The sequence below is a fragment of the Pteronotus mesoamericanus genome, unplaced genomic scaffold, assembly GCF_021234165.1.
Source record: "Pteronotus mesoamericanus isolate MK-2021 breed Mesoamerican mustached bat unplaced genomic scaffold, CSHL_Meso_final contig_2, whole genome shotgun sequence".
Classification (NCBI taxonomy): domain Eukaryota; kingdom Metazoa; phylum Chordata; class Mammalia; order Chiroptera; family Mormoopidae; genus Pteronotus; species Pteronotus mesoamericanus.
In genome coordinates this window covers 14618115-14631555 of record NW_026555084.1, presented here as the reverse complement: position 1 = coordinate 14631555, position 13441 = coordinate 14618115, and the positions used below count along the sequence as shown (strand labels likewise).

The 13441-nt window shown below is 51.0% G+C and overlaps 1 protein-coding gene across 2 annotated transcripts in view; it reads right to left on the bottom strand.

Annotated features, from left to right (window-relative positions):
* Nucleotides 1–430: 430 nt before the first annotated feature.
* The window catches only part of ANXA6 (annexin A6), a 48225-nt gene continuing 35214 nt past the window's right edge, over nt 431–13441 (bottom strand). The window contains exons 19-26 of one of the 2 annotated variants that reach the window (XM_054568153.1): nt 12762–12841; nt 12127–12180; nt 7220–7237; nt 6480–6576; nt 5235–5330; nt 3394–3452; nt 1938–2060; nt 431–847 (exon numbers count right to left, since the gene is read on the bottom strand). In XM_054568153.1, the coding sequence (XP_054424128.1) occupies nt 788–847; nt 1938–2060; nt 3394–3452; nt 5235–5330; nt 6480–6576; nt 7220–7237; nt 12127–12180; nt 12762–12841 (587 nt within the window). In that variant the 3' untranslated portion in view covers nt 431–787. The remainder of the gene's footprint in view (nt 848–1937; nt 2061–3393; nt 3453–5234; nt 5331–6479; nt 6577–7219; nt 7238–12126; nt 12181–12761; nt 12842–13441) is intronic. The other variant, XM_054568156.1, reaches the window with a different exon arrangement.

The window sequence follows — 13441 nt, the reverse complement described above, 5'->3', positions numbered from 1 at the left end:
CAATTGTCTTTCAGCCTCCTTTTGTCAGAGATGTGTGTGTATTTAACACATTTAAAATGGTGAGGTCCAACTGTCATCGTAAAAATGAAGAAACTGAGGCCGGATGAGGGCACTGGCTAGTCCAAGATCACACACTGAGGAAGGGTTAAGATTAGACCCACTAGGTCTCCTAACAACCCACAATCCCTGCACAGCTACTATGATAAAGTGTGTGGCCGATACAAATTTGAACCCAGGGATCCAGACTCCCGGTTGGGTGCTCTAGCACAACCACCCGGATGGAGGTAGGAGGCGAAAAGGTGGCAGACCCCACAGTTGGCCGGAAGACATTTACTCTTCCCCCATCTCCCCTGCACCGCCCCCCAATCCCAAGAACACGCAATTGGCACCTGCTATCACACCCCGCCATTCAAAGCACAGACATTACTCATTTCCTAGACAGAGGCTCAGCATGTGTTTGGATTTGACAAAGCCCAAACCAGGGCAGGGGCTGTGGCGGGGACAGAAGGGTACAGGAGGCGGGTGGGGAGGGGAGATGGGGAGGACAGAACCTACGGCTACAGTTTCTCAGCCGCTCAGATGTGAGGAGTGACCATACTGAGCCTTCAATGGCCCCTGGGAGTAGGGACCTTTCTTAGGCCCCGGTTGATGACAAGAGCCCACCCCTGCCCTCTTCCCCCACCCCCGACCCCTCCTCAGTCTCTGAAGTTGGAGCGATCAGGCTCGGTCACGGCGGCTGGTGCTGATGACCATTACTCGGCCGAGGTGCCTGCCGAAGCCGGTGGCCCTAGTCCTCGCCACCACAGATAGCCAGCAAGGCCTTCATGAAGTCTCCAGAGGTGTCGCCCTGGCAGAGGCAGAGGGAGAGCTGAGTAAGTGACAATTTTGATGGTCTCCATGCCTCCTCCCCCAGCTGCCCATTTTCCAGAACAGCCTGTGCGCATACAGATATATGTGTGTATGTATTTAACATCCCTCTTCTACACAAAAATGGACATGCAACAGTCACACTAGTGTGAACCACACTTTTCTGAATCAAGAGATTTCAAACCAGCACACAGAGCCTTCCCATGCTTTTTCATGGCTGTATCGTATTCTAACGCAAGGATACATCATCATTTATTTAACAGTCCTCTATGGAGGGCTTCCACTCTTGCTCCTATAAACAATGCTGGCACAGATATTCCTGTATGCTTTCAGGAATATGTATGGCTATGTTTGCAGGATAAATCCCTACACACAGAAATATCAAGTCCAAAGGATACATGTTTAAATTTTGAAATCTCCAAACTCCCCTGTAAAGACGTACTACCAAGCTACCCCCCGCCCCCAAGCCTGCATGAAACTGCCCAGGAGATTTCCCAGTCTTGTCACCCAAGGACAGTGTCAAACTTTAAGATCTTGGCCAGTGTCAAAGACAAGAAAATGGGCTCCACAGTAAAAAAAAGTCGACGCAAAGGGATCACGTTCCATGATTCCATGTATATGAAATGCCCAGAAAGGCACATCTACAGAGGTAAAGTGGCTTGGTGGGGGCCTGGGGCTAGAAACCGGTGAACAGGTACAAGGATCGCAGGGGTGTGATGCAATGTTTTAGGCTGGATTGCGGTTGCACAACTTGCTACATTTACTAATGTTTTTAAAAATTATACCCTTAAACAGGTGAATTTTATGGTATGTAAATTATACTTCAATAAAATTTTTTAAAAAGAAAGGCTCCTGTTTTATCTGGAAATCTTTAATTATAAACCTTTGCCCCATCTGGAATTTATTTTGGTATAAACAATGAGGCAGGTCTTTCATTTAGCAACATCCTGGCTGTCCTGAGAGGTAACTCATTGGGAAAAAGATTGTGGGAATGAAAAGGACTTTGATGTTTATTTTCAGGGACCCGACACCTACCCTCTTCCCCGCTGACCCCCGGCCCCACCCCTCACCTCAATGGCTTTGTGTAGAGACTTGTCATATTTCTCAATGAACTCCCGCCGGATGTTGAGCAGGTCCATCTCACTCCGGGAGACCATGATCCTGGTGAGAGTCTTCTCATCTGTGCCAGCACCCTGTGGGGGAGGGGCAGGCATGGGGGAGACACAGGGCAGAAGAAACAGGGCCATCAGGCAAGGACTAGCGGGTGTCCCTCTGCCTCTCTCCCCTTTCCCTCTAAAACCAGGGTGGGATGTTCTGTTTGTCATGAATAGTCCCAACCCAAACTCCCCTGGGCCTAAAGACTGGCCAGGCAGGCAAAAACGGCTTGTATGAGTTGGAGCATGCGCCCCCTAAATTCATGCCCACCTGGAACCTTACAATGTGACCTAATTTGTAAATAGGGTCTTTGTACATGTAATTAGTCGAGGTCCTACTGGATTAGGGTTGGCCCTGCATCCAGTGACTGGTGTCCTTATAAGAAGAGGACACATGGACGTGTACACAGAGAAGGCAGAGGCTAGAGGGATTCGCCACAAGCCAAGGACGCCAGGATTCCTGGCAACCACCAGAAGCTGGAGAGAGACTCAAGCGAGTCTCTCCCTCAGAACCTCCCGAGGAAACCAATCTTGCCAACTCCTTCCCTTTGCACTTCTGGCCTCTAGAACCGTGAGAGGATAAATTCTGCAGTCACTCGGTGTGTGGTCATTTGTTGCAGCAGCCCTAGGAAGCTAATACAGGGCACAAGGAGCAGGCCCAGGACAGGGAGAGTGGGCAGCCAGAGCCCACGTCTGCCCCCAGGGAGCTCGGGTCACCAGCTGAGGAGGCAGAGTGGGCACAGGGTGAGTGCTTGATAAATGGGGTCACGTGCGGGGACTGCAGGCTGAGAGGCGTCTCCGGCTTGCTCCCACCATGCAGGCTGCCCAGGCTGCCAGCGGCTGAGACGCCACTTGTTGGGCTGAGAGCGTGGCCAGGGTGGCCTGGTGTTCAGGCAGCCAGGGGCCTGACCCAGAGCTGAGCACTTGTTAGCTTTTGTGATCAGTAGTCATAGGAGGCACTGGGTCACCTGCTAGAATGTGAGTTCTGAGAGGCCAGAGACTGTGTCCCTCTCACTCAGCTCTGGGTCTCCAGGGCAAGATTCTCAACCTTGGCCTTTGAAACCAGCTCATCCTTTGTTGTGGGGATCTTTCCTGTGCGTTGAAGACTGTTAGCAGAATCCCTGCCCTTGACCCACCAGGCACAAGCAGGGGTCACTCTCCAAGCTCTGACAACCAAAATGTGTCAGAACATTGCTAAATGTTCCCTGGGGGGGCAAGGCCACCTCCCCATCCCCAGGCTGAGAATGACAACCCTAGAGCCAGACACAGGACAGACGCCGGTAAGTATCAAGTGGGGGCACGGCTGTCACAAGTCCTGACCTGAGGGGCGGCGAAGTGCTGGAAGGGAAAGGAGCAAACCAGCAAGTCTTACCTTCATGGACTTGTACAGTTTGTCGGCAAAGAAGAGAGGCTTGTTCTTGACACTTTGAACTGGCAGGAAGAGGAGAGGGATGCAGGGAACTGGTCAGAGGAGCTGTGCCCAGACTGTGGGCGTGGCTTTCTGCCCCACCTCCTCTCCCCAAAACCTGGGCCTGCAGGTCACTGCCAACCCCAGGGTCATACTCAGGGCCTGACACACTCACTGCCCCTTCCTGATGCCATCTCCTCTGGGTCAGCCCTAGGCCTGGCTTTCACTGGTTTGCAAGTCACTCCCAGCTGAGGTGCTTGCAGCTCACCAAGGTGAGTAAAGGGCTCAAAGAGAAGAAACCCTCAGGAACCTAAGGCACAGGGCCTCAGACTTCCAAGTGCATGAGTATCGCCAGAGACCTTGTTCAAAACTCAAGTGTTAGGCTCTGGCTGGTGTGGCTCAGTGGATTAAGAGCCAACTTGTAAACCAAAAGGTCGCTGGTTCATTCCCTGGTCAGGGCACATGCCTGGGTTTCAGGCCAGGTCCCCAGTTGGGGGCGTGCAAGAGGTAGCCAATTGATATTTCTCTTTTCTTTCTCCTTCCCTTCCCGTCTGTCTAAAAATAAATAAATAAAATGTTTTTAAAAATTAAAATAAAATGCAGGTGTTAGGCTTTACCCCAGGGACTCAGATTCCAGGAATACTCCATGCAGCAGGTCTCAGAGCCTGGCTCCTGGACAGCTGCAGCAGCAGCATCTGGGGGCCTCGCTACAAATGCAAATTCTCGAGCCCCATCCCAGGTGTGCTGAAGCTGCAGCTCTGAAGGCGGGCGACCAACTCATCTCGCTTCGCCTGGGACAGCCCTGGTGCTGGGGTGGCAGCCCCTGATCTCTCCCACCCTCGCACGAGCGTGCCTGTCTGGCTGTACTAACCCAGCCCTTTCTCAAGGCCTGGCGCTCTAGCCCTCAGCAGCTGGTGGATTTCAAGGCTCTAGAGCTGACATGGGGGAGTCTCGGCTTAAGGAGGAGGACTCAGACGCCAGACCCAGAAAGCCAGATAGATGACTGCATGAAAGCATTTCTGTGAGGCGGGCAGGAGGCAGAGGCCGTGCACCCTGAGGGCACAGTCACACAGAGACAGTCAGGCACTCTCCCCTGTGACAGGCTCAGGAACCCATGGGAACAACTGCATCATACGCCGACCTCCCCAGCTCCTTGGCCCGAAAGTCAAACTTCCTACCTCCCTTTGCTCCCCTTTCTCCAAACACTCTGTCAATTCCTTTTACCTTTGTCCTCCTCATATGGAAGCGTTTCCCGTTCGCCCTCCACTACTTCACCTTACCAAATCCCACCCCCATCTTGCAAGGTTGTACTGCAGTTGTGCAGTTGTGCAGTTGTGCCACCTCCTCCAGGAAGCCTGCCCGGACTCCAGGCCCAGGATGCAGTCAATCTGGTTAAGGAGGAGAGATTGGGCAGAAACTTCCCTCCTCTGCAACCAACCCAGAAACCTAAAGCCTGCTTCAGACAACCCGGGGCTTGCCATGGGTGGAGTGATGCGGTGTGCGCGCATGTGTGCGTGTCCCCGTCCTGCAGGGCACTGCACCTGTCCTCAGCTTTCCTATTGCCCTCCTTTCTTCCCCAGGGGGAGCCATTTCCTGTTCCTGCCCTGCAGCCTGGAACTAGCCCTCACATTACTCCACCAACCACACATCGGCAGGGCCCCCGGAGCCAGTAAGGGGCAGTGTTGATTTTCCAGCACTAATTCGAAAGCTGCTACAGCCACTGTTCAGGGAGCCTGCCCATGTTTCCAATGCCCCTGGTCTTTGCCCTTGACCTCCAGCCCCTTCCTTTGGTCCCTGCCAGTTACCAATGGCCACAAACGCGTCCTTGACGTCCCCAGACATTTCCTTCTTGATGACATGCTCCACGTCATAGTTGGTCATCTTGATGAACTCCTGGAAGACTGGCCCCAAGAGAAGCCCCAGAGGTAGGGGGTGAGCTTCAGTTCAGAGGGAGGGAGTAGATCACCCGTCCTGCCCACCCAGCTCCACCCACAGGCTGTGCCTGGGAAAGTGGAAAGATGCAGCAGGTAAGGCTGTGCCCAGGTCTAAATGCCCTGGGCTCAGAGCCTCACCCATATCAAGTCAGACACTCCCCCAGGGCCTTGGACAAGTTCTAGGAACCGGGGCTGGGGCAGTCGATGAGTGTGGGTCCCAGTCACCGCTCTGTCCGAACTTACTGAATCACCCTGGAGAACCCCCTCCTCGTATTTGGGCGCCCCTTCCGCCCGTGTCAGGCTGGGATAGAGATTACCCTAAGTACTCGTAATGACAACACTAAAGTTCCTATGTGCCGGGCATTGTGCTAAGTGCTTTTCATGAATTGTATTTTTTCTATCTTCACAGCAATCATGTGTGACAGAAGTAAAATCCCAAGTTATAGCTAAGGGACTTAAGACACAGATATTCATTAACTTGCCCAAGGCTTCAGGGCTGGTAAGTGGGAGATTAGAATCAAGACAGTCCAGCTCCTAGACTTCTTCCTTTAACCACTGTGCTGAAGCACTTTACATATTTTACTGAACAGTGTCAGGCAAAGGCATGTTTAAAGGTCTCAGTGGAAAGGACACCTCATGATCACCTAATGTCAGGGCCACCAGGAGCCATATATAGGTGTGCCCTGTGCATGTGGCAGCCTGTGGCTCAAAGGCCTTGAAGTCCTTATGTCATCGCCACCCCTCATTGCTTTGCTCCTGGCAGACGCCCCAGTGGATCATGACGCAGAACCTCTGAATGCTTCTCAACACAGAATCACAGGTGGCCACCGCCAACCCACCAGGCTGGCTGGCAGTGGAGGCAAAAACCATCTGCTTCCCCTGATCCCGGGAGTCCTGCCTGCTTCCCAAAAGAAGTGAAAGGAGTTGGCCCAAGGCTGAAAGATACCGGGGCTAGACCCTGTGGCTCCCAAGTCCCGATCAGCCACCATACTCCATTGCTGGGGGAGGGAGTGGGTGGGCGGGCAACTGGCTCCTCTGGTCACAGAGGCCTAACAGATTCTCAACAGATTTGATGGTCTTCCTGCTAAACTGGAAAGGGGAGGGCCGAGGCCTCACCTCTCCGGAGGTGAGCATAGCTCCGCGTACACAGGATGGTCATGAAGCGCGTCTCCAGGGAAGCTTTGTCTCCACCACTGGACGTGTCTGCTATTTCCTGCAGAGCCCAGGTAGAGACAAGGATTTGGGAGGGAAGACACAAGAAAGCCTTGGTTTTTACTCACTTTCAATGAAGTTGCCCTGACCCAGCCACCCAGGAACACGGACACCAGCCCCTTCTTCCTTCCTCGGCCTCCTCAACCCCCTCCAGCTCCCAGGAACCCTGTGGACTGACACACAAGCGCTGCGCCTCACGACCACAGGACTGTGACCCAGGGGAGGGGCACACAGGCACTGGGCGTGGGGAAGCCTGTCTGTGCACATGGGCTAGGAAAAATGGCCTAGCCAGTGTTTCCTCAGGTGTCAGCAATGTCGCATGTATTTTAACACACCACACATATGTTTCCACAATGCTCTTCTCGCCAGCTACCTGTTCTATTTACACTGATTTTAAATTTCCCTTTAAAAGAACTGATTTCAGGTTGAAAAAAGAAAAAGTCATGCAGGAAGTGAGTGGCTAATGTCTGGGAAACACTTTGGCTCATTTTTACCCAGTGGGGTTCTTAGAGGAGAGAGAGAAGCTGTGGGGCAAACCCCAAGTCACTGCCTGACTCTGCCCCGCTCAGCTCCTCCCAGAGGCACGGCCAGAATCAGACTCCACTCAGAGGCCTTAAAATCCACGGGGACACCATGACACTCACCAAGATCTCAGCCGCCACCTGAGAGCAGGGAGGAGAGAGAGGGGGAGGAAAGAGTCAGAGGTGGCCCAGAGAGGGTGGCTCTGGGCTGCCAGGGGAGGGGCTCGCTCCAGGTGGCCCCCAGGGGACTTGGGACCACAGTGGGAGCAGGGAGGAGGCAAACCACCTTTCCCAGACCTTTGGGCTGGAGCTTGAAATGGGGGACAGGCCTGGGAATGAATGATAAAAATGTCCATCCAAGAAGTAAGGGGAGGACACAGAACAAAGCATTCTGCCCTTCCTCATCTCGGGCGACCTAGGGTGACGCCAGACCTCGTGTGCCCATCTCCAAGGCCACTGGGACGTCAGAGTGTGAGAAGTGTTGAGTCTCCTACCCGCTTCACCATTTTCAGAGTTGGAGGGTCCTCAGGAGACCTGTCACTGTACTCCCTCAGGTGACAGAGAGGAGACGGGAAGCTGAGGCCTGGAGGGGAGGGGACTTACAAGGGGCACAGAGCCAATCAGGTGGGACTAGGCCAGCTGGTCAGTCATTTTACAAGGGTCTGTTTTAATGGCTGTCTTATCCCAAGCACACAATTTTGTTGTGACATGACTTTGTTAGGCGAATACTGTGACTTGGAGTGCCTGGGGACATATAGCCAGCCTTGTGCACTCCAGAATGAGTTTTGGCTTTGTTTATGTCCCCAAAACTCTGCCGACCACTTTAGTGCTGGATGGACTAAAAACATCCTCTTCCTCACTTCCCAATAGTTTTATGCTTTAGAAAACTCCTTTTCATTCTATAAGTTGGCGATGTCTATCAAAATTTAAAATGCACATGCCGTTTGATTGCACAGTTGTGTAGCTACGACTTTGCCTTACAGAGAGACTGGCAGAGTCTTCCAAGATATAACGCCAGGGCGTTCGCTGCAGCAGTCTTTGTAACAGAGAAAAGCTGGAAATTGCTAACAGATAACTTGTTAAACAGGCCATGTAAATCGTTCATTTACTACTAAAAATGAGATCCACACAGCCATTAAAAAAGAATGAGACTAGTCTGCAGTGCTGACGAGGAGAATCTCCCTTTAAATTAAGCAAAAAACTAAGGTATAACATGAGAGCGTACAATTGAGTATAACAGTGTTTCTTTTATCTAGCTAGGAAAAGATGAATTCCAGTTTCTGCTTCTTATGTTTTCTGAAATTTTATGTTTACATTTTCTCAATAAGCAACTACGTTTTTATTTTTTATTTAAATGTCTAATTGGAGTTATTAGGGCTCCTAGGATTATGGGATGCTTCTTGGTTTTTATTTATAATTTTCTACATTAAAATCACCCTAGCTGAACCCTGAGCCCAGCATGCTCAGTGAAATGAGCCAGTTACAGAAGGACAAACACTGCAAGACGGCGACCACACAGGGGACCCAGAGCAGTTACATTCAGAGACAGGAAGTAGAACGGTGGTTGCCCAGGGCTGGGGAGAGGGAAACGGGCAGTTACCACTTCGTGGGCGCTGGGCTGCAGCTTTATAAGGATGGAAAGAGTTCAGGGGACGGATGACAGCGATGGCGGCCTAACAGCGTGAATGTGCTTAATGACACTGAATGGCACACTTAAAAATGGGCAAGGTGATAAAATGTATGTTACCATTACGCACACTTTTATTGTGCTACTGTGTTACAATTTTAAAAAATAATTATGCTAAAAAATGTCTAGTATTTTTTTTTAAAGGTAGATGTTTTCAAAGTTGAACAAAAAAGAATTAAGGCATCAAACTTTTTCACTTATTTGGGTCAAAGAACCCCGGACATATGTTTTTTCAAAGCACCTTGCAGACAATAATATTTGTAATATGGAAAATGCAGTGGGCTACTAAAATAATTTTCTAGATAGTCAACACAAAAGCTGCTCCTTATCAGCTCAGCAACTTCATGCAAAAATTAATCTGGGCGGTTCCTCCAAAAGTTAAACAGTTTTATCCACTCCTAGATATAAGCCCCCCCCCAAATGAAAACATACATGTGCACCAAAACTTGTACACAAATATTCATAGCAAGCATCATTATTCATAGAGCGCTCAAAAGTGGAAACAACCCAAATATCTTTTAGCTGATAAGTGGATTTTTAAAAAGTGATATATTCATACAATGAAATATTATTTGGCAATGAAAAAACGAAGGAATGTATATGGTATTAATATGGATGCACTGTGAAAATATCCTAAGTGGAAGAAACCGATCACAGACGACCACACACAACATGCTTCCATGTATATGAGATGCCAGAATAGGCGAATCCATAGAGACGGAAAGCAGATCAGTGGTTGCCCGGGGCTGGGGGTTGGGAGGGAATGAGGAGGAACTGCAATATGTACAGGGTTTCTTTCTGGGATGATGAAATGTTCTGAGTTGACTATGGTGATGGTTGTGCAAGGCTGTGAAGACACTAAAAACCACTGAAATGTACCTTTTAAATGAGCTGATATATGGTATATGAATTATGTTTCAATAAAGCTGTTATATTAAAAAATAATAATCTGGGGACTGAATTATCTAAAACTGGCCACAATTCTTCATTTCACTCTGGATAATAATTAGATTATCCATTTGATTTATTGCTCAAACTGGAACACTCAGAGAGAAAGCGAAGCTATTAGCAACTACTGTTGGGCAAGAGGTGAACACTGAACATATTTCACCTTGTTCATAGCAGACCCAGACTTCCAAGAGCCGGAGAGTGTGCCAGCTGCCCAGGGCGAGGGCAAGGGGAGGGCAGACAAACACCACCGGATACTAATGTGCATTATTTAGAATTCTTAGGAGGGAACCTGGCTCTCCATAACAAATGCCTTCCATTTTTGGATACATTTTCCAGCATTCCCATTTCACCCCTAGAAAATGATTCTAAGGCAAAAATCACGCATGTGATACAAGTGATTACTAGGGAGAGGGCTGGTTAAATAAAGTTTGGTAAATTCTTAAATGGAATAGTCTATAACTATTAAAGGATGTTGATTTTTAAAAATAATATGCAAGTTTTAACAGACTATTAACTCAACTATTATATATCAGGAATTTTATATATATATATATGACAACTAGAATGATATATTCTGAAGTATTAACAATGGTTATTAATAGCAAGTTATGGATTTTTTTTTTTTTGCTTGTCTCTATTTTCTAAAGTTTCTACAAAGGAATACATATTCCTTTTCTAATTATAAGAAAATGAACCCACACTAAGATCAGAGTCTAGCATCTGTGAATCCGGAAAGGCAGCTGAGTTGGGCAGGGCTCTTGGCTCCTTTGGTGGTTTCCACCCAGGTTCTCTCTCACCTTCTTTTCTGTAAAGGCTGCCGGCAAGGTTCACCACCGCCCCCTGCTGGTAGCAACTGGAAGCACAGCCTCATAGACCAGGCACCAGGTGAAAGCAATGGGGTGGAAGGTGGATTTTAGGATGACCTTTAAGGAGCAAGCCAGGTTCGAAGACCCTCAACAGCACAATAGGGCCACTCTATTGAATGAGTGAATGAAATACTGCCTCAAATAGCCACTCGAGGGGGCTGGGTTCCCAGGCTAGCCCCCCCTCCAAATATACCCATAATGCAGCTGAAATAGCCATGAATGGAACCCTGAAGCTTCTGACGGCTGAATTCCAAACCAGGGGCTGGACAACTGGACAACTGGTGTGGAAGCTGTAAGGAAATAACTATACTGGGTCTTGGAGGCTATTAGATGGTGTTAAATGTGGGCTTTGGAGCCAGGCAGGCCGGGGTTCAAATCACACTGAGGGCACTTAGAAATTGTACCCTCGGATAGGTATGGAGCTTCATTTACCTCAGTGAGAAACAAGAGGGGCAGCCTAAAAAAGTATAAAACAGTCTTAATCATGCTCAGTACTTAGTCAGCATCCCCACAGTTTTATAATTGTCAGGTTGCAGCTAAGGACCCTTCCAGCTCATCCCACACCTCTGCTGGTGGAGCTGGGAATAGCTGCTGCCTTGACTCCTCATCCATCAGCCCTCTTTTCAACCCAGCAGCTGTAAAAGAAGAGGGCTGCGTCCGCAGGCTGCGGCGTCGGTGCCAACTCCCAGACCCGGAGTATCGGGGGAACTGGGGGCGGGTCAGGCAGGAGAGACAGACACCCGGACCTAGGCCAGGCCACAAGGTGCAGGGAGTAAGGCGCAGGTGAGGGGGACAGTGCAGGTGGCCTCAGCAGGGACTGCCCAGGCACAGGGACACTTAGGGACAAAGGATTTGGGCTTGTCTAGCCTCCATGAGAAGCCATGCCCAGACCTCAAGCTCCCCAGCCTCAGGAGCAAGGCAGAAGCCGAGGAGCCAGAGACCCTAGAGGACCCTTGGTCCCCTTATTCATTCAATAGCAACTATATATTGAGTTCTGACCACGTGCCACTTCGGACACATCAGTGAGCAAAACAAAAATCCCAGCCCTTGGTAAACTCACTTTCTAGGTTCTCCCAGGATGTACCCTTTACTTAGTGCCATTTCTTAGATAAACTGGGAGCTGTAGCACTCAGGCTCCCTCCCCAGCAACCCCTGGGCCTGTTCCCTCTGGTTAATTTCACCCAGGCTACGGATGTGCTGTGTGGCTTTCGGCGGTCATTCATCCTCTCTGGGCCTCTGTTTCCCACGGTAACAGGAGGAGTTTGACCTGGATGATCCGTAGTCCCTTCAGCTCTGAAGGTCCAGGGCTCTCAGCCTAACGCTTCTCACAGGAAACACCAGTAAGACCAGCACTACCTTCTTGAACATCACTCTGAAAGCTCTGAGAACCTTCAAAGTCTCACTTGCAAGGGTGGAGAGGTGCAAGGGGCCGAGAGTCTAAGTGTCCCCTGCCGGGAGCCCCCCACCTCCCCGAGCGCTAGGGCCTGCCATGGACGGGTGTCAGCGGGAGCTGCTGGCGGCCTCACCTGGGCATCTTCCCGGGCCTGGTCCCGATTTTCTCCTCCCTCCTCACGGTTCCCCTGCAGCAGAGCCAGTGAGAAAAGTCAGTCCCCAAACGGCCACCCACTCTGTCCCCCAGCAGCCACAGGACCTTGCTTGGCCACCCTGCCCCCCAGAACCCCTTTTCTCAGTTGTAATGTGGGGACAATGGCCCTGCCTTCACAGGGCAGGCTTCATGAGCATTAAATGTGAACCTTCGGAAGGCACTTGCCCAGGGCCTGACGCAGACGCACTGAGCTTGCATCAGGGTCTGGCACCTGGGTTGTGAGAATTCAAGAGATGGTGGTGGCAGCTCTGGGTAACACCGCAGGGAAAGGACGCCCACATGGCTTTGTCCTGCCAGCTGGGTGCCCAAAAGGCCAGACTGAGGGCCATCAGGGGAAGGCTGCCCAGAGAAGGTGGCACCAAAGGAGAAGTGAACAATGGAGAAGGCACTGCCTGAGGCAGTAACTACCTCGCAGGGGGACTGAGTTGGCAAGCCGGGAAGACACCTTCCCTTCCAGGGCTGGGCTCCTGTCCCCTCCCCCCAGGCAGCAACCTGCCTGCCTTCCTCCCAGGGCCCCAGGAGGCCTAGTAGGCCTGGGGCCAAGAATTCACCCACCGTAGCCAGAGAGATGAGGATCCTTTTGAAGTGGCCAGACGTGTCTGAGCTCAGAGCATCCTCCAGAGACTTGTGATAGTCTGAGACAAAGAAAGGGGGTGTGGGCAGCTCCAGGCCAAGGGAACTGCTGGGTGGGGGTCAGGGGGGACCTGGAGGCTCAGACTTGGTCCAGAGCAGTGTCGAGGGCAGGGGTGGTGGTGTTGTGGAGATTAAGGAGTTTGCAGTTGGTTCTCGAGGGCATCCAACCATCTGCTGATGTTGACACTGATACGCCTATCGGTCCTTCCCCTCCCTCTGCTCCTGCCCTTGGCGAGGTCTCCCTCTCCCAGGTAGCAGCCTCCCTGCCTGCATTTTCCCTTCCACCTTCCCTCCTGCAGGACAGTGGCAGGGCCCACAAGCACAGCTCTGGGCGTGTCACTCCCCAGCTCACAAATCTTAACCATTTTAAAGCTGCTTACAAGAGAAAAAACTTAAATGCCTGTGATCAGTACTCAAGGTTCTTCAGAATAATATGGGGTCAGTGGTGAAAAAATTAGTAAGAATTTCAGGACGGCGATGGTGTGGCATGCCATCGAGCACGTGCCTTCTGAACACAGCCCCGTGTGGCGGCCCAGGCCGCCCCGCCCTGGCGCTACCCCGCCCCCCGCCCGATCCGGCAGCCTGGGTGCTCTCTCTCCCCT